Below are 21,958 nucleotides of genomic sequence, written 5' to 3' on the forward strand. Positions count from 1 at the left end.
GTACCTCATGTTTCCTGCGTCGCCGCGCTGCACAGCCTTACCTTCATGAGCTTGGACAAGTCCCAGATGCAGATCTTGCCACGCTTGGTGGCGGCTGCCAGGAAGTGTGGGCAGCTGCCGAAGCCGTAGCAGGCGATCTTATCTGAGCCATCAGGGGTGGGGAACTGTGCGGGGCTGGTGGCCAGCGTGACGGACAGGGGCACGTTCTGGGTGTGCTCACCCTTCACAAATGGACAGTTGGGGGAATGTCGCTCGTGCTCAGACCTGACGGGAAGGCCGGGGCGTGATCATTATGTTGAGAGGTGAATAAATGTGCGATCTGAAGGTTGTGGTGTGTGTATGTGTACAGTGCATTCTGACTCCTTCACTTTTTCCTTATTTTGTTATGTCACAGCCTAATTCTAAAATGTATTAAAATAATGACAAAGCGAAAACAGGTTTAGAAATGTTTGCAAATGTATTAAAAAAAAATAAAAACAGAAATACCATATTTACTTAAGTATTCACACCCTTTGCTACGAGACTCGAAATTGAACTCAGGTGCATCCTGTTTCCATTGATCATTCTTGAGATGTTTCTACAACTTGATTGGAGTCCACTTGTGGTAAATTCAATTAATTTGGACATGATTTGGAAAGGCACACACCTGCCTATATAAAAGTCCCACAGTTGACAGTGCATGTCAGAGCAAAAACAAAATTCATGAGGTCAAAGAAATTGTCCGTAGAGCTCTGAGACAGGATTGTGTCAAGGCACAGATCTAGGGAAGGGTACCAAAACATTTCTACGGCATTGAAGGTCCAAGAAGAGTGGCTTCCATCAATCTTAAATGGAAGAAGTTTGGAACCACCAAGAGTCTTGCTAGATCTGGCCACCCGGCCAAACTGAGCAGTCAGGGGAGAAGGGCCTTGGTCAGGGAGGTGACCAAGAACCTGACGGTCACTCTGACAGAGCTCCAGAGTTCCTCTGTGGAGATGGTTGTCCTTCTGGAAGGTTAACCATCTCCGCAGCACTCCAATCAGGCCTATAATGTAGAGTGGCCAGACAGAAGCCCCACTGCAGTAAAAGGCACATGACAGCCCGCTTGGAGTTTGCCAAAAAACACCTAAAGCCTCTCTGACCATGAGAAACGAGATTCTCTGGTCTGGTGAAACCAAGATTGAACTCTTTGGCCTAAATGCAAAGTGTCACGTCTGGAGGAAACCTGGCATCATCCCTACGGTTAAACTTAGTGGTGGCAGCATCCGGCTGTAGGGATGTTATTCAGCGGCAGGGACTAGGAGGATCGAGGGAAAGATGAACGAAGCAAAATACAGAGGGATCATTGATGGAAACCTGCTCCAGAGCGCTGGGCGAAGGTTCACCTTCCAACACGACAATTACGCTAAGCACACAGCCGAGACAATGCAGGAGTGGCTTCGGGACAAGTCTCTGAATGTCCTTGAGTGGCCCAGCCAGAGGCCGGACTTGAATCTGATCGATCATCTCTGGAGACCTGAAAATAGTTGTCCAGTGATGCTCCCCATCCAACATGACAGAGCTTGAGAGGAATGGGAGAAACTCCAAATACAAGTGTGCCAAGCTTGTATGGTCATACCCAAGAAGACACAAGGCTGTAATCGCTGACAAAGGTGCTTCAACAAAGTACTGCGTAAAGGGTCTGAATACTTCAAATGTGTTTTTTTTTATATATATATACATTTGCAACAACAAAAAATGTTTTAGCTTTGTCATTATAGGGTATTTGAGGAGGTTGATTTTTTATTTTTTTTTAATCTATTTTAGAATAAGGCTGTAATGTAACAAAATGTGGAATATGTCAAGGGGTCTGAATACTTTCCAAATGCACAGTATGTGTCACTCACCATGGTTCATCTGTGGGCTCCCAACACACCAGGCAGACACTGCATGTGAAACACATGGCCCTGTCATCACCGGTGGAGGCAGGCTGCAGAGGGAACGAAGAGAGAGAAGGCATTTCCAAACAGTGAGAAACTCCAAGTCAAGTACTAATCTATTACACTTTATGAACAGCAATAAATATATTTTATACTGCGTCAGCAATAGTGTGCCATACAGCAACGTGTCTGTCAAACAGCATGCAAACTTGTGTGCATGCATGATAAACATGTAATTGGAGGATGAAATAGTAAATAAATTCATATGTAAGCATTAGAGACAGAGAGCTGATGGGAGACTGTGTCCTTACACTGCCTACCTGGTGGTAAAATCCTGCTTGGGCCATAGGGTCAGGCTGTGCCCACCTGTACCCGGCGTGGGGCCATGACATGAACGTTTCTCTCCTATTGGCTTCACTGTACATTAATGATCTGAAAGACAGACAGCAAGAGTCAATACCTTATTAATTCAGAAATGACGGCAAAACATAAAACTGGTAATGGAGAGATAAAAGTTCCTTCAGTGATTTTCACGCCTCTGTGGTGCACGGTGAGGTTTGTCATGGTTTAAGGTCCTGCTCACCTATCTACAGAGCGCCCTGGGCCCACCCCCAGCTCAGGCCGTGCGCTTGGTAAGAGGTAGGAGAGTCTGTCCATTATGAATGAGGCCACAGACAAGGCAGCGACATTCTGGTTTATCTTCTTCAGCTCATTCACGATGGCACTGGCGACCAACTTTAGCACATGGTGTGGAAGATGGAACGTCACTGTTGCCCACTGGAGAGAGAGAGAGAGAGCGACAGACAGCGTTAGGGAAGGGTGTCCCTTCCGTGTGTCATTTTAGTAATACTGCATCCCTTCCCTGTTGGTACAGCAGATAAAAGTATACAATCAGGGTTCACCCAAATTCACATATATTATACAATGTATGCCATTCTGTGACAAGTCACTGGGAAAGTGAAAAGGCAAATCCAGCAGTGAAAAGGCAAATCCAGCAGTGTGACTTGGGATCCGGCCAAGGAAGAGATGCCCGATGTTAGGTAAACTGAAAATACCAGGCCTTGTTCCTGCATTGGATTTGCACGGAGAGTGTATTTCTTTTGATACAGAAAACATTCACCACATAGCAAGCTAAAGCAATGGGTGCTAAATGAAATGGGGCAATAAAATTATCTTGATGTAACAGAGTGCAGGTTGGCACTCTGACGGCCAGTAGAGTGGATTCTTCTGCCCTGGTTCTCAGCAATGGAACCAGGGCTAAAACATGTGCATGAGTAGAAACCTGTGAGAGTCATGTGTTGGGTCACTCACTGGTTATAGAACAACATATAATGTTACAGACATCACTTTTAAATTAAACTGAACAAGTAGGTCACCCAGTCCTGTGTGAGGGAGGCAGGGCTGTTCCAGACAACAACACAAAAGATCTTGCTCAACCTGTTCTTTTGTCCAATTGATTGGTCTACATTTTTTAAATGTATTTTTTCCTATATAGACACTTGTGCTTAAAATCAAAATCAACTATATATGTTTTTTTTAAAGATTTATTTAACTAGCAAGTCAGTTAAGAACAAATTCTTATTTACAATGACGGCCTACCGGGGAACCGTGGGTAAACTGCCTTGTTCAGGGGAAGAACAACAGGTTTTTATATTCGCAGCTTGGGGATTCGATCTAGCAACCTTTCGGTTACTGGCCCAACGCTCTAACCACTAGGTCACCTGCCGCCCAATATATGCACTGAGCTTGTCTAATGCTTTAAGAGCTCTGTTAGATGAAATAATTAAGACAAGTGACTAGAAGGAGTCCGACCGCAATTGATTTGATTGTGCCTGGCTCAAACTTGCTGCACTGTGAAGGGGAAAAAAATATTTAAATTAAATAAAAAGACAAGCACCCATTGTCTCGTCTCCTCCCTGGTGCAGCGACTACCACAGAACATCAGTGTTTATCGCGTCATCCGTGTTGCTGTAGCAGCAATATAATCACAGCCATTTCTGACTAAAAAGTTGTTACAGAAATCCCTCTTGCTTAGGAAAAACATTCCCTATTCCCTCAATAATCCTTGCTCTCTTTACATATAATGTATACATCGTATGCACGTGACCAATAGGGCCTGTCCTATAGCATATCATAAACACATCAATACATTGGTTACAACAAACTCCAACACTGTAACATGTGAAAAAGACACTCAAAAGCAGGGGAATGTTCACAGGTTGCTCAGAAGGTAAAGGGCAAGTGAGATCAGTGGAATAAATGTGACTAGTTGTGGAAAATACTGGAGATCAATAAAAAAATCAAATGTAAGGGGCAAGCGCTGCATGCATATTATGTGTTCCAAAGAGGTGCTGTATCAATTACAATATAGTTTCCAACCATTTGGAACAGTGTAAACACTGGATAAATTAAGCGTAGAGTGTTGTAGCAATTCAATTCTTTTTGTAAATCCTTTATTATTACAGCAAAGACTAAAAACCAGTCGCATGCATTTGTTGAATGCAACTACCGAAATGGAACGGTTCAGTTATCGTTTAAGCTAATTATTCAATGGTTGCGTTGTTATTTTAATTTAAAATGCTTGATTGCATTTCACATCATTAAATGACTCGTATGCTGTGTGATGACATGAACGAATTAATGACTGACAAAGTAGCCTATATAAGTATTGGCATATATGCCTAAGTAAGTTAAGGTATTAAGACTAAAAGAGGATGTGCTCTTAGGCCTACAGTTCAATGGTAGTTATACAAGGCTGCTATACTAAGTCTACTAATGCTAACTAAATTACTTATTATAATGATAATAACAAAAAGGAGATCAAGAAAGAGGGTGATTAATATTATTATGGATGCATGATATATCGGTGAACAGATCGGAATCGGATGATATTAGCTAAAAAAGACCCAACATCGGCCCATCATTAACACCAAGATAATGGAATTCATTGCCCTTGACAATCAACCGTTCTCTGTCGTGGGTGATGCGGACTTTCGCAACTGGTCGAGCACATGTACACACTACCAAGTGCGCTATTTTTCAGATGTTGCCCTACCGGAGTTACACAGTAATATAGTCACTGCTATTAGCTTCACGACTGACATTTGGACCAGCGATATCAGCCCATGAGCATGCCGAGTCTGACAGCAGTGGGTCGTCAAGGATTTTGTACTGAGGAAAGTTGTATTGCGTTGCTCATGAATGTGCTGGTTGTCATACCGCTGCTGCCATTTCAACGGCATTTGAGAACATGTTTGAAACATGAACACACTAGCTAGCTCCATTCAAACTTACTCGATAAATAAGCTCATCAACTGTGCCTGCAGCAGACTTGATACCCTCTGTCATGGCATTGAAACGCCTGCTGAACAAAACTGCCGACAGGCTGTGAACAAGCAATTGGGTGGCATTCTCGCTTTACTGTGTCGCAACCATGCTCGATGCTAAGTACAAGAACGGCTATTTCAATGCAGACAAGAAAAACAGGGTTTACGTGAAATGTTACATACACAGCTGGACAAGATGGAAATGGACATAGTGACCGTGCGCACCAAGGAAGAGAGGCCACGGACAGACAGTACTGAAACTTCACTGCTTGACATGCATGATGAAATCCTGGTTGAAATATGAAACAACTGAACAAATTAACGTAACAGCATAGCAAGTAAGTGAAAGAAATGGGTTTTGATTATGTTTTACTGGTAATGGGTTACAGCGTTGGACTAGTAACCGGAAGGTTGCAAGTTCAAACCCCCGAGCTGACAAGGTAAAAATCTGTCGTTCTGCCCCTGAACAGGCAGTTAACCCACTGTTCCCAGGCCGTCATTGAAAATAAGAATTTGTTCTTAACTGACTTGCCTGGTTAAATAAAGGTATAAAAAAAATAAACTTTTTTTTTTTAATGGGGACATATGTAAATGCCAAAAACACTGGACCATTTGTGCATTGCCCTGTGGGACTCTCAATCACAGCCGAATGTGACAACGTGCCTGGATTGGAACCAGAAACTGTAGTAACGCCTCTTACACTGAGATGCAGTGTCTTAGACCGCTGCGTCCGTGTGTGTTAACTATTGAACTGTAAATTTGACCATTTGGAACAGTGTAAACACTAAATAAATAATTATCCTTTTTTTCTCTCTTTGTAATACCAGAGGTACAGTTCTCATGAAAAAATGTTTTTGAGCATAGCAAATATAAAAACAGCAGCCAAACAAATACTGAAACACGCAACACAAGCAGGATGTGTCTTGTTTCTCTTGATACAGTACATATGGATGATTTATAAAGCCAGGCACATTTAACAGTAAGGCTTTTGATTATAGATCTAATTAAGTTGGGGTTTCCTCTCTCCTCACTTTTCTTAGACAATAAGAGAAGGGCTGTTTTCTCATCTCTTCAATCTGCTGTTGCCTCCGCCACAACGTTCTCAACACCATATAACTTTGCTATAATGCACATAGCAACAAGGTGTAGGACAAGGCGCCAAACAAAACTCACGGGTGTTTGGCCAAACAAAACTCACGGGTGTTTGGCCAAACAAAACTCACGGGTGTTTCAGAACCGTATATTTTTTTGTTGGTTTGCTACTGCTCAATCGCGATCTACCTTTCGATGACTGGCCCAATGCTCTTAGCCGCCCGTCTTAAAAGGCACAGTGCAGTCAAAAACATTCCACACGGAGGTTGGAATAATATGGTCAAGTTTTGAAAATGACGATAATGCCCTTTTAGTATAAGAGCTGTTTGAAAATACCGCCTGAAATCTCAGCCTGTTTTGGCAGGAGGAAGTTCTGGCCATCCATTGCTAGTTAACAAGCAAACTTTCAGGGGATAAACTAGATGACTATATACAAATACTTTGATTTGGTAGCCATCTATAGTGGTGGTGAAGGTAGTATGACTGAAAACTTTACCAGAACGAGGACTAGTCAATGTCGAGCTCTTTCCAAAATGATGTTGTTTGCCAAGCTTGCTACATACCTGAAGGTACCTGTCCATTTGGCATCTGAAATTGCATGATCATTGATGTTTACTGATCATGAAAATCATGCAGTTACTGCCTGTATAACTATGAGCTAGGTGTGTGCAAATGTTTTGCATGGAATAAACCAGAAATGTATAGTTCTGACTACACTCAATATATGACATTTAAACCAAATAGTTAACATTTATTTAACAATCCCTTGAAATAAGCACATAGCCAATGGTTTTAGTTGAGCTGGGGTTCTCCTTGTCCCCCAGTGGGCAAATCAAACGCATTGTGACATAAAATGAACTACACTGCTCAAAAAAATAAAGGGAACACTTAAACAACACAATGTAACTCCAAGTCAATCACAGTTCTGTGAAATCAAACCGTCCACTAGGAAGCAACACTGATTGACAAATTTCACATGCTGTTGTGCAAATGGAATAGACAACAGGTGGAAATTATAGGCAATTAGCAAGACACCCCCAATAAAGGAGTGGTTCTGCAGGTGGGGACCAAAGACCACTTCTCAGTTCCTATGCTTCCTGGCTGATGTTTTGTTCACTTTTGAATGCTGGGGGTGCTTTCACTCTAGTGGTAGCATGAGACGGAGTCTACAACCCACACAAGTGGATCAGGTAGTGCAGCTCATCCAGAATGGCACATCAATGCAAGATGTGGCAAGAAGGTTTGCTGTGTCTGTTAGCGTACTGTCCAGAGCATGGAGGCGCTACCAGGAGACAGGCCAGTATATCAGGAGACGTGGAGGAGGCCGTAGGAGGGCCACAACCCAGCAGCAGGACCGCTACCTCCGCCTTTGTGCAAGGAGGAGCACTACCAGAGCCCTGCAAAATTACCTCCAGCAGGCCACAAATGTGCATGTGTCTGCTCAAACGGTCAGAAACAGACTCCATGATGGTGGTATGAGGGCCCGATGTCCACAGATGGGGGTTGTGCTTACAGCCCAACACCGTGCAGGACGTTTGGCATTTGCCAAAGAACACCAAGGTTGGCAAATTCGCCACTGGTGCCCTGTGCTCTTCACAGATGAAAGCAGGTTCACACTGAGCACGTGACAGAGTCTGGAGACGCCGTGCAACATCATCCAGCATGACCGGTTTGGCGGTGGGTCAGTCATGGTGTGGGGGTGGCATTTCTTTGGGGGGCCGCACAGCCCTCCATGTGCTCGCCAGAGGTAGCCTGACTGCGATTAGGTACCAAGATGAGATCCTCAGACCCCTTGTGAGACCATATGCTGGTGCGGTTGGCCCTGGGTTCCTCCTAATGCAAGACAATGCTAGACCTCATGCGGCTGGAGTGTGTCAGCAGTTCCTATAAGAGGAAGGCATTGATGCTATGGACTGGCCCGCCCGTTCCCCAGACCTGAATCCAATTAAGCACATCTGGGACATTTTACATTTAAGTCATTTAGCAGACGCTCTTATCCAGAGCGACTTACAAATTGGACATCATGTTTCGCTCCTTCCACCAACACCACGTTGCACCACAGACTGTCCAGGAGTTGGCGGATGCTTTAGTCCAGGTCTGGGAGGAGATCCCTCAGGAGACCATTCACCACCTCATCAGGAGCATGCCCAGGCTTTGTAGGGAGGTCATACAGGCACGTGGAGGCCACACACACTACTGAGCCTCATTTTGACTTGTTTTAAGGACATTACATCAAAGTTGGGTCAACCTGTAGTGTGGTTTTCCACTTTAATTTTGAGTGTGACTCCAAATCCAGACCTCCATGGGTTGATAAATTTGATTTCCATTGATAATGTGTGATTTTGTTGTCAGCACATTCAACTATGTAACGAAAAACGTATTTAAGAAGAATATTTCATTAATTCAGATCTCGGATGTGTTATTTTAGTGTTCCCTTTATTTTTTTGAGCAGTGTATATCGTTAGAAAGTAGCTTGCTTTACAACTAATGGCTCAGTCTCAGTAGAAAATGGTAGGAAGAGCATGAGGCTTTCTCTGCAGCCTACAGGCTGGAGATAAAATGTATGACAATGTAATGAGATAGAAACTTGTTACATCATGCAGGTTTTTCCTGATCAAATAGCCTAACCTAAATGGCGACAAATAAAATAAATAAATGCACTGACATGTTAACACCGTATTCTAAAAACAGGACAAGTCCAAGTGAAATGGACAATCAGGCTACTCACATCAGCGGTCCACAAGTTTCATGAGCTAAATTGTCATGATCAGCTGTTTCAAGTTTGTATCCATACATTTTTGTACGAGCTGATCATAGCGAAAAAGAAAATATGCATTTCCCGGGGTGTAAACAGATTGCAAATAGGCTCAGGATATTTCCTCCTGATAAAGTTGGGTAGCTGATATTCACTGATAGGGTTCATACTTTTTCCCCAGCCCCAGCTAACACATCTGACACCAATAATAAACGAATCATGATATTGACTTTAGAATGCAATTAGTTTTGCCCTGGACTGGACCGACCTTGACCCAAACATAGATGTCGATAATTGACATAATTTCAACTTTCACGTCCGGAATTGTGTCTTAGCTTTTCCTTCAGAACCTAAATTGAACCGCGCTTCAACGTATTTTAGATGGGATTTTTCAACTTAATTTTGCTTACTGGGACTATTCTTGTTGGGGCTGCAAGAATCAAATCAAAGTTTTTGTCATGTGCGCCGAATACAACAGGTGTAGGTAGACATTACAGTGAATTGCTTACTTACAGGCCCTAACCAACACCTATTGTTTTACTTAACAATTGCACTATTAGGAGAACAATAGATAAGTCAAGAATTTTTTTTTTTTTAACAGTAAAAAGACAGTGAAAAATAACAGAAGCGAGGCTATATACAGTAACCGGTTAGTCAAGCTAATTGAGGTAGTTTGTGCATGTAGGTATTGTTAAGGTGACTATGCATATATGACAAATAGAGTAGCATAAGATGTTACAGGTTGATGTCCTTTTAATAGGATATTCGTGATCGTACCTAGTCTAATTTATTGTCCAAAGATTGGCGGGTAATATTGACGTAACAGCCGCATTCCCACTCGCCTTCCGCGGATCCTTACGAGGCACCCTGCTCCGTGTCCTCTGTACCTCGTTCTCTTTCCAATAACGGGGATGTTGGCCTTCTCAGGTGTTAGTAGTATATCCCGTGCATCCTGCTTGTTAAAGAAAACATCTTTGTCTAATCCGAGGTGAGTGATCACTGTCCTGACATCCAATAGCAATTTTTTTGCAGTAAGATATGGTGGGAGAAGCATTATGCACAAAAGAAGTTGCAAATAACGCAACAAAAAAAAACACATTACAGCATAATTGTTTAGGCGCCAGTAAAACTTATCCCATTTCTTCCGGCACCAGGACCAGCCCTGCATAATTGTATCCATAAACTGACAGTTGATAGTCGGATTGGATGATACTCGTGATCGGGAAAAACAGAAGCGTTTTAATAAGCCTAAATAGAGGTTGGCAGAATACCTACCTGAACATTCTCATTGCAAAAAAGCTGCAGATTAGGAGCATGGTGAGCATGTCTGTAACCAGGTTTCCATCCAACCTTTTTATGTGAGTAAAGTTCAAGTTGGCCAAAATAAATATCACGACAGGCCTGACGTAAACATCTAGGGGACAGAATTTTCACTTTTGGATAAATAGCGTGCCCAATTTCAACTTCCTGTTACTCATGCCAAGAATATAAGATACGCATATTATTCATAGAGTTGGATAGAAAACTCTGAAGTTTCTAAAACTGTTCGAATCATGTCTGAGTATAACAGAACTTATGTAGCAGGCAAAACCCCGAGGACTAACTGTTCAGAATTATTTCTTTTCTCTCTTAGTTCCCTATATTGTCTTTCCTATTAAATATCCAATGGCAACCTATTTTCAGTTCCTACCGCTTCCACTGGATGTCGCCAGTCTTTGGAATATGGTTGAGGTTATTCCTTTGTGCTATGAAGAAGTAGGCCAACTCGGAACTGGGGATACTTTTGTGAGTTGCGCAAGATGTGAAAAGCAGTGCTGGTTTCTTTTCTTTCCTGTATTGAATACAGATTGCACCGTCTACAATTTGATCAATTAAAAATACCTAACGTTGTATTACAAAAGTAGCATGAAATATTTTGTCAAAGTTTATAGGCAACTTTTGAAATATTTTGTAGTGACGTTGAGTTTTTGTAAGCTGTTTTTTTTCTGGATCAAACGCGCTTTATAAATGGACATTTTCGATATATATGGACGGAATTAATCGAACAAAAGGACCAATTGTGGTGTTTATGGGACATATCGAAGTGCCAACAAAAGAAGCTCGTCAAACGTAATGCATGTTTTATATTTTATTTCAGCGTTTTGTGTAGCGCCTGCTATGTTAGCTCCTTTGTTTACGGCTGGTGCAGGCTATCAGATAATAGCTTCTTATGCTTTCGCTGAAAAGCATTTTTTAAATCTGACATGTTTGCTGGATTCACAACGAGTGTAGCTTTAATTGAGTATCTTACATGTGTGATTTAATGACATTTTGAATTTTATAGTATTTTATTTGAATCTGGCGCTCTGCATTTCCCCCAGCAATTGGCCAGTTGAGACGCTAGAGTCTCGCCTATCCATAAGAGGTTTTAACTTCTTAAATGTTTAAAAAAACAAAAAGATCCCACCTTGTCTAGTGGGTCTACAAGGTATCATGTGAGAAATCGGTGGAAAGACTTAGTGGTTCGTCCTTTAAAAGTTGCGTCATACTGCGGCACACCTTGAGTGCTGCCGCAGCATTCTGTGACACATCATTTGTCAGCCAAGTTATTGCTAGTTTGACCACCAGAGGCATCTTTCTTTGAGAAGCATTTGATTGTGGAATACTATGGCATTAGAGAATTTAAACCCTTTTTGTAATAATATAGTATATGGGATTGGTTAAGAAATTTGGCTTAATTAATTATATTAATATTATGGTATTTCTAGTCAGAAAAAAACGAAAACCTCTGGGTTTAGGATGGAAAATACGGCGCTGTACAACACGAGTGTCGGGAGGAGCTACAGCATTGGAGGACTCTAAAAGGTTGGTCTTCATTAGACAACTTTGTTCCAATATTTCTGTAAATCAGTGATATTTATTCCCATAGTAATTCATTATGGTTCCATAACTAAATCAACATCTGCATTTTGAAAGAGTATTTTTTTATCATTATTTTATTAACGAAATGTTTTTGTTTATTAGGCTACTGTGCAGTCTACAATACACACTGTAGTAAACATGGGAATGTGCCTAATTCCTTACATAAGGGAGAGCAGACCATGTCTGTACTACAGAATGCAGGGCACCCGGTGGACCGGTGTTATTTCATAGTTGTTGGCAATGACAGAGGTCAAAGTTTTCTGTAAGTCTTCAAGGTTTTCACACACTGTTGCTGGTATTTTGGCCCATTCCTCCATGCAGACCTCCTCTAGAGCAGTGATGTTTTGGGGCTGTTGCTGGGCAACACAGACTTTCAACTCCCTCAAGATTTTCTATGGGGTTGAGATCTGGACACTGGCTAGGCCACTCCAGGACCTTGAAATGCTTTTTACGAAGCCACTCCTTCGTTGCCCGGGCGGTGTGTTTGGGATCAGTGTCGTGCCGAAAGACCCAGCCACATTTCATCTTCAATGCCCTTGCTGATGGAAGGAGGTTTTCACTCAAAATCTCACGATACATGGCCCCATTCCTTCTTTCCTTTACACGGATCAGTCGTCCTGGTCCCTTTGCAGAAAAACAGCCCCAAAGCATGATGTTTCCACCCCCATGCTTCACAGTAGGTATGGTGTTCTTTGGATGCAACTCAGCATGCTTTGTCCTCCAAACAGTTTTTGGAGTTTACCAAAAAGTTCTATTTTAGTTTCATCTGACCATTTGACATTCTCCCAATCTTCTTCTGGATCATCCAAATGCTCTCTAGCAAACTTCAGACGGGCCTGACATGTACTGGCTTAAGCAGGGGGACACGTCTGGCACTGCAGGATTTGAGTCCCTGGCGGCGTAGTGTGTTACTGATGGTAGGCTTTGTTACTTTGGTCCCAGCTCTCTGCAGGTCATTCACTAGGTCCCCCAGTGTGGTTCTGGGATTTTTGCTCACCGTTCTTGTGATCATTTTGACCCCACGGGGTGAGATCTTGCGTGGAGCCCCAGATCGAGGGAGATTATCAGTGGTCTTGTATGTCTTCCATTTCCTAATAATTGCACCCACAGTTGATTTCTTCAAACCAAGCTGCTTAACTATTGCAGATTCAGTCTTCCCAGGCTGGTGCAGGTCTACAATTTTGTTTCTGATGTCCTTTGACAGCTCTTTGGTCTTGGCCATAGTGGAGTTTGGAGTGTGACTGTGAGGTTGTGGACAGGTGTATTTTATACTAATGACAAGTTCAAACAGGTGCCATTAATACAGGTAATGAGTGGAGGACAGAGGAGCCTCTTAACTTCTCATGACTCTCAAACCCGTATCCGGGAGCGTAACCATAGCCTCAAACTAATTAGCATAACGCAGCGGACATAAATCTTCCTAGAAAATCTTCCTATTCATGAAAATCATAAATTAAATATATTGAGACACAGCTTAGCCTTTTGTTAATCACACTGTCATCTCAGATTTTCAAAATATGCTTTACAGCCAACGCTAGACAAGCATTTGTCAAGTTTATCATGGAATAATGTTATGCTAGGCTCTGCTACCAGCAGGCAACATTTTCACGAAAATAAGGAAAGCAATCAAATTAAATCATTTACCTTTGAAGAACTTCGGATGTTTTCACTCAGGAGACTCCCAGTTAGATAGCAAATGTTCCTTTTTTCCAAAAATATTATTTTTGTAGGCGAAATAGCTCAGTTTGTTCTTAACGTTTGGCTGAGAAATTGACCGGAAAATGCAGTCACTACAACGCCAAACTTTTTTCAAAATTAGCTCAATAATATTGACAGAAACATGGCAAACGTTGTTTAGAATCAATCCTCAATGTGTTTTTCACATATCTATTCGACAATATATCCGTCGGGACAATTGGTTTCTCATAAGAATCGACTTGTGTACTTTACGCAATATTTTCTGCAGGAGCCATCATGTGACCACTTGCTCAATGTGGTCCCTTACGGCTATTCTTCAACATAAATGCGTAAAAAGACGTCACAATGCTGTAGACACCTTGGGGAATACATAGAAAACGGAAGCTCATTCGTAGTCCATCCACAGCCATATAAGGAGTCATTGGCATGAAGCGGTTTCAAAAGGCGGCACTTCCTGATTGGATTTTTATCTGGGTTTCGCCTGTAACATCAGTTCTGTTGCACTCACAGACAATATATTTGCAGTTTTGGAAACGTCAGAGTGTTTTCTATCCAAAGCTGTCAATGATATGCATAGTCGAGCATCTTTTCGTGACAAAATGTCTTGTTTAAAACGGGAACGTTTTTTATCCAAAAATGAAAATACTGCCCCTAGAGTCGCAACAGGTTTAAGGACTGTTTGAGGTTGTGGACAGGTGTCTTTTATACTGATAACAAGTTCAAACAGGTGCCATTAATACAGCTAACGAGTGGAGGACAGAAGAGCCTCTTAAAGAATAAGTTACAGGTCTGTGAGAGCCAGAAATGTTGCTTGTTTGTAGGTGACCAAATGTTTATTTTCCACCATAATGAATTTATTTGCTAATTACATCCTACAATGTGATTTTCTGGATTTTTTTTCAAATTTTGTCTGTCATAGTTGAAGTGTACCTATGATGAGAATTACAGGCCTCTCATCTTTTTAAGTGGGAGAACTTGCACAATTGGTGACTGACTAAATACTTTTTTGCCCCACTGTACATATAGTTGAAGTCGAAAGTTTACATAATTAAAACTATTCATTAAAACTAGTTTTTCAACCACTCCACACATTTCTTGTTAACAAACTATAAACTGTTTTGGCAAGTCGGTTAGGACATCTGCTTTGTGGATGACAAATAATTTTGCCAACAATTGTTTACAGACAGATTATTTCACTGTATCACAACGCCAGTGGGTCAGAAGGTTACATACACTAAGTTGGCTGTGCCGTTAAATAGCTTGGAAAATTCCCAAAAATTATGTCCTGGCTTTAAGAAGCTTCTGAGATGATATCAATTAGACATCATTTGAGTTAATTGGAGGTGTACCAGTGGATGTATTTCAAGGCCTACCTTCAAACTCCGTGCCTCTTTGCTTGACATCTTGGAAAATTCCAGAAAATTATGTCCTGGCTTTAACCTGTTAGAACTCTAGGGGCAGTATTTCATTTTTGGATAAAAAGACGTGCCCGTTTTTAGCGCGATATTTTGTCACGAAAAGATGCTCGACTATGCTTGGAATTGATAGTTTTGGAAAGAAGACACTCTGACGTTTCCAGAACTGCAAAGATTTTCACTGTGAGTGCCATAGAACAATATCTACAGGCAAAACCAAGATGTTTGAGTGACCAGGAAATCAACAGGATTTCTGAAGGCACGTTTTCCATGATCTCCTTATATGGCTGTGAATGCCACAGGAATCAACGGACACTTCCTATCGTTTCCCCCAGGTGTCTGCAGCATTGTGACGTATTTGTAGGCATATCATTGGAAGATTGGCCATAAGAGCCTACAATTACCAAGTGTCCCGCATGGTGTCTGCGTGGAAATTGGTGCGCAAAAGTCAGGTCCCAGTATTTTTCCATCCGAATCAGAGAAGAATGCACGCTTCTAGGACTGGCATTTCAATGAAGAGATATATGACAAAACACCTTGAGGATTGATTCAAACAACGTTTTCCATGTTTCAGTCGATATTATGGAGTTAATTCGGAAAAAAGTTCGACGTTTAGGTGACTGAATTTTCGGTTAGTTTCGGTAGCCAAATGCATAGTAACAAAACGGAACGTTGTGTCCTACACAAGCATCTTTCAGGAAAAACTGGACATCTGCTATGTAACTGAGAGTCTCCTCATTGAAACATCTGAAGTTCTTCAAAGGTAAATTATTTTATTTGATCCCTTTGCTGGTTTTTGTGAATGTTGCGTGCTAAATGCTAACGCTAAATGCTAAGCTAGCTATCACCACTCTTACACAAATTATTGATTTTCTCTGGTTCTAAAGCATATTTTGAAAATCTGAGACGACAGGATTGTTAAGAACAGGATAAGCTTGAGGACAGGCATATTTATTTCATTTATTTTGCAATTTTCAGAAATCGCTAATGTTGCGTTATGGTAATGAGCTTGAGGCTGTAGTCACAATCCCGGATCCGGGATGGGGCGGCCTAACAGGTTTTAAGAAGCTTCTGAGATGATGTCAATTAGACTAATTGACATCATTTGAGTCAAGTGGAGGTGTACCTGTGGATGCATTTCAAGGCCTACCTTCAAACTCCGTGCCTCTTTGCTTGACATCATGGGAAAATCAAAAGAAATCAGCCAATTGTAGACCTCCACAAGTCTGGTTCATCCTTGGGAGAAATTTCCAAACGCCTGAAGGTACCACGTTCATCTGTTCAAACAATAGTATGCAAGTATAAACACTATGGGACCATGCAGCCATCACACCGCTCAGGAAGGAGACGCGTCCGGGCTCCTGGAAATGAATGCAATATTGGTGCAAAAAGTGCAAATAAACCCCAGAACAACCTTGTGAAGATGCTGGAGGAAACAGGTACAAAAGTATCTATATCCACAGTAAAACGAGTCCTATATCGACATAACCTGAAAGGCCGCTGAGCAAGGAAGAAGCCACGGCTCCAAAACCGCCATAAAAAAAGCCGGACTACGGTTTGCAACTGAACATGGGGACAAAGATTTTGAGAAATGTCCTCTGGTCTGATGAAACAAAAATAGAACTGTTTGGCCATAATGACCATCTTTATGTTTGGAGGAAAAGGGGGAGGCTTGCAAACCAAAGAACAACATCCCAACCTTGAAGCACTGGGATGGCAGCATCATGTTGTGGGGTTGCTTTGCTGCAGGAGGGACTGGTGCACTTCACAAAATAGATGGCGTTATGAGGAAGAAAAATATGTGGATATATTGAAGCAACATCTCAAGACATCAGTCAGGAAGTTAAAGCTTGGTCGAAAATTGGGCCTTTCAAATGAACAATGACCCCAAGCAAACTTCCAAAGTTGTGGCAAAATGGCTTAAAGACAACAAAGTCAAGGTATTGGAGTGGCCATCACAAAGCCCTGTTCTCAATTCCATTGAACATTTGTGGGTAGAACTGAAAAAGCGTGTGCGAGCAAGGAGGCCGACAAACCTGACTCAGTTACACCAGCTCTGTCAGGAGGAATGGGCCAAAATTCACCCTACTTATTGTGGGAAGCTTGTGGAAGGCTAACCGAAACATTTGACCCAAGTTAAATAATTTCAAGGCAATTCTACCAAATACTAATTGAGTGCATGTAAACTTCTGACCCACTGGGAATGTGATAAAAGAAATAAAAGCTGAATTAATAATTCTCTACTATTATTCTGACATTTCACATTCTTAAAATAAAGTGGTGACCCTACCTGAACTAAAACAGGGAATTTTTACTAGGATTACAATGTCAGGAATTACGAAAGACTGAGGTTAAATGTATTTGGCTAAGGTGTATGTAAACTTCCGACTTCAACTGTATCCACACACAAACACACACATATATATATTTTTTTTTTTCTGAGAACATTAACTGTGTGTAGGTAGATGTGGATAGATCGATACAAATTAGGTTCACACCTAGCTCAAGTTGGGGAGGGGGGGTTCACACCTAGCTCAGCTATTAGACAATTATTTCGTAAAGGTTGAATAGTCTATTGTTCAGCTAATAGCCCATTCTCCTACTCTTGTGAAAAACTAATAATAATACTACTTTTCCCCCTTTCCACATAATGATTCCAATTGGTAAAGTGTTTTAGCCACAGTCGGCCCCAAATCAATAAATTTGGGCACAGTCGATAGCATGCTGGACTTCGGGCTAGAATGTTGAGAGCTCGAAACCTGCTCGTTTCATTACATTATTATGCCGGTCTCAGAGTAAATAGCGTCATTCAGTACTCGTGGGCATGCTGGCAGTATGTAATGTTTTTTATTCTGTATATATGATAAACAAAATCAGCCTTTACTTAAATCATGTTTCTAGTCTATTGCATAGTTACAATGTGTAATCATTGATGTCCCAGGAGCAGGAGTGGTAAACACTGTTGAAGTGTATAATTGTAATACATGCATGCAGACACAGCATCAATCAAATAATGGAGTTTGATACAGCTGGTATTGGATATGACGGAGAGAAAAAAAAGCTTGCTGAATAATCATTTTCGTAAATGACCTTTATGACAAAAAAACATGCACAATGGTTTGTCTCTACATTAACTAACATTTTCCTCTCAATTATACATGTTTTTTGCTTGACTCATTACGACGTTATAACTACTTACATTTATATTTTGTCAGCCATCTTTGCTGAAGTAACCAGGGTAGGGTGGCTCGCGTCAAATTCGTCATTGAAATCACCCAATATGATTAGTCATATAAAAACTTTGGGACCCAAATGCATAATGAGTTCTCCAACTCCCGCTTGTGGTGGTCTGGAGCAATGAAGCAGTGACGCTGGGTACCTCTAGGGCTCCTTTTAAAGGAGGAACCACAGTATGCACACATATTGATATAAACTTGTAGTCACTCAATGACTCGTTGTGTGGTCCTCCAACTACAACTCGGGAAAGCATACAGTTTATAAGGTTACAGATTAAATAAGTTACGACGAACTTCACAGGGTGTTGAAAGCGCACGGTGGTGAACTTGATGCTGCTTTCCAATAAATATAGAGGGGGTTATTCTGGCAAAATGATGCTCGATACTTGGCTGCCGTTTGACAAACTCAAATTCTCTGTCCATATTCTCATTATGTAAGCTACACTCACACTGTTTGACCTGTTGGCTAGAGTGCACTAGCCAACCCCAGAGAGGGTACATTTGCTACATAATGCAACATTTGTCACAAAACCCATTGAACATGTATCTTTTATTCGGTACATGGGAATTTAACAGCAAAAGTTATTTTTACATGCACTACGTCATCACTCACACCATTTCCTCCACAACAAGTCAATTTGATGGAAACGTCTCATGGGGAAAAGGTTATATTGCTTTTATGCAGATTTTTCTATTTTTTATTCACGAGAATCTGTCACCAAATTAAGATGAAAGCTGATCGGGTGACGACATGAAGCGAGTGGACGGAGAGATACAGCTTCACTATCCATTCAGAGCAGCAGAATCAACGTAGGCCTACAGCCTGCCATTCTCTTTACAGGCAGTTGAGTTATTTAGACCATGTAGAACCAAATGACTGACATGAGAAAGATGCGTGTCGGTACCTGAAAATGGCGATTTTCCCAGTCACGGATCATTTAAAAGATTGCCCATATTCGTTATGACAACCGTTTTGTCCGACAACTCAACACACCCCTATTGCTAACGAAGATTTTACTCTCGGTCACATGAAAATGGCTCACATCAAGTGTGCCTTTCAGAACAGTGTTATCCCAAAAAAATGCATTTTGGAAATTATATATTACATTGTCTGCTTCATTACAGTAGTCACATGTTCAATAATATGAGAGGATAGGCTTGCTATTGTCCCTTCTTTTAAGCTCTTAAAATATAATGTACCCATGCACGGTATTTTATGTTGGTCACGTCATTTTACTGTTTGGAACTAATTTAACCATTTGTTAATTGGTTAATGGGGGTTGGTTAATCGGCACCAACATTTATCGAAATGTGCATCCTTTGTTAGTAGGAAAGCCTCCTCCCAGAGCGCTGAGTGTGACTCACCTTGGCCACTTTGTGATTGGCTGCAGTCTCATGTGAGGTATTCTTCAGTCCTTCTTTCAGTTGAGTGATGAAGATGTCATAGCCTTCTGTGTTGGACACATCGACCTTCTCCAGGCAGGCCGAGAGCATCTGCTGAGCCTGCAGGGAACACACACACAGATCCACACTCACCATAGGACAGAGATACAATAATTGGTTTACTGATGGAACCAAAACCTTTTTACACAAGATCGTATGCCAATTGTTAACACTGACAAAAATGCAGGGGGACGCATTTGCTTTCAGAAGTAAGCATTTTCAAAACGCAGACAATCAAAAAATCTGTTTCTCAAACCATTTCACCTGCATTTTATATTGAGAGTCAACAAGGTGTCGAAAGCATTCCACAGGGACGCTGGCCCATGCTTCCCAAAGTTGTGTCAAGTTGGCTGGATGTCCTTTGGGTGGTGGACCGTTCCTGATACACAGAGGAAACTGTTGAGTGTGAAAAAACCAGCAGCGTTGCAGTTCTTTTTTTTGTGTTTTTCCTTTTGTAATTTTTTACCCCTTTTTCTCCCCAATTTCGTGGTGTCCAATTGTTGTAGTAGCTACTAGCTTGTCTCATCGCTACAACTCCCGTACGGGCTCAGGAGAGACGAAGGTTGAAAGTCATGCTTACCGACCAAGCCCTCCCTAACCCGGGTGACACTAGGCCAATTGTGCGTCGCCCCACGGACCTCCCGGTCGCGACCGGTTACGACAGAGCCTGGGCGCGAACCCAGGGACTCTGATGGTGCTGCAGTACAGCGCCCTTAACCACTGCGCCACCCGGGAGGCCGCGTTGCAGTTCTTGATACACAAACCGGTACTCCTACTACCATACCCCATTCAAAGGCACTGACATATTGCCTTACCCATTCACCCTCTGAATGGCAAAGATTCACAAGCTATTCCTCAACTGGATTTAACAAGTGACATCAATGTAGGATCATAGCTTTCACATGGATTCACCTGGTCAGTCTCATGGAAAGAGCAGGTGTAATTTTCATCAAGGGACAGAGAAGTGCAACGCTATTTGGCCATCAGCCACACAAGTAAATTATACTGAACTAAAATAAAAACGCAACAATTTCAAAGACTTAACTGAGTTACCATACATAAGGAAATCAATAAATTTAGATAAATTCATTAGGCCCTCCCTAATCTATGGATTTCACATGACCGAGAATAGATATATGCATCTGTTGGTCACAGATACCTTTAAAAAGTTAGGGGCGTGGATCAGAAAACCAGTCAGTATCTGGTGTGACCACCATTTGACGCATGTAGCGCAACAGCTCCTTCGCATAGAGTTGATCAGGCTGTTGATTGTGGCCTGTGGAATGTTGTCCCACTCCTCTTCAATGTCTATATGAAGTTGCTGGATATTGGCGGGAACTGGAACACGTGGCAAGTCAAATTCAAGGATTTTAGTACTTCTTCAAGCACTAATATTTATTTTCAAGGACCATCAATTTGTAATAGTTAGTATTATGCGATTGTTTCTAGTTGCAAGCATAAGACAGAATATTGCCGCAAAAAAAAAAAAAACGTACTATTCATCACTACCAAAGTTCTACTCAATAATACGCATTTGACTACATAAATGAGTGGTAAAGTCAGTCCTGATGATGACCGATTTCCTTACAGTGGGGCAAAAAAGTATTTAGTCAGCCACCAATTGTGCAAGTTCTCCCACTTAAAAAGATGAGAGGCCTGTAATGTTCATCATAGGTACACTTCAACTATGACAGACGAAATGAGAAAAAATAATCCAGAAAATCACTTTGTAGGATTTTTTTAATGAATTTATTTGCAATTTATGGTGGAAAATAGGAATCTTTGGTTCTCTTTCCTTCCAGTTCTCTGCTGCCAACGACTTGAACGAACTGCAAAAATCTCTAAAGCTGGAGACTCACATCTCCCTCACTAGCTTTAAGCACCAGCTGTCAGAGCAGCTCACAGATCACAGCACCTGTACATAGCCCATCTGTAAACAGCCCATCTATCTACCTACCTCACCCCCATACAGTATTTATTTATCTTTCTCCTTTGCACCCCAGTATCTTTACTTGCCCATTCATCTTCTGCACATCTACCATTCCAGTGTTTAATTGCGATATTGTAATTACCTCGCCACCATGGCCTATTTATTTCCTTATCTTACCTCATTTGCACTCACTGTATATAGACTTTGTTGTTTTCTTTTGTTTTACTGTATTATTGACTATCTTTTGTTTATTCCATGTGTAAC

General features: G+C 41.6%; 1 protein-coding gene across 23 annotated transcripts in view; it reads right to left on the reverse strand.

Annotated features, from left to right (window-relative positions):
* LOC118361340 (baculoviral IAP repeat-containing protein 6-like) overlaps nt 1–21,958 on the reverse strand; it is a 145,553-nt gene that overhangs the window by 105,758 nt on the left and 17,837 nt on the right. For 18 of the 23 annotated variants that reach the window (XM_052476922.1, XM_052476945.1, XM_052476939.1 and 15 more), the window contains exons 3-8: nt 20,029–20,160; nt 19,687–19,824; nt 2,482–2,675; nt 2,210–2,330; nt 1,866–1,948; nt 42–264 (exon numbers count right to left, since the gene is read on the reverse strand). In XM_052476922.1, coding sequence (XP_052332882.1) covers nt 42–264; nt 1,866–1,948; nt 2,210–2,330; nt 2,482–2,675; nt 19,687–19,824; nt 20,029–20,160 — 891 coding nt within the window. The remainder of the gene's footprint in view (nt 1–41; nt 265–1,865; nt 1,949–2,209; nt 2,331–2,481; nt 2,676–19,686; nt 19,825–20,028; nt 20,161–21,958) is intronic. The other 5 variants (XM_052476981.1, XM_052476983.1, XM_052476988.1 and 2 more) reach the window with 3 other exon arrangements.

The sequence above is a fragment of the Oncorhynchus keta genome, chromosome 2 (genome assembly GCF_023373465.1).
Source record: "Oncorhynchus keta strain PuntledgeMale-10-30-2019 chromosome 2, Oket_V2, whole genome shotgun sequence".
In the NCBI taxonomy this organism is placed as follows: Eukaryota; Metazoa; Chordata; class Actinopteri; order Salmoniformes; family Salmonidae; genus Oncorhynchus; species Oncorhynchus keta.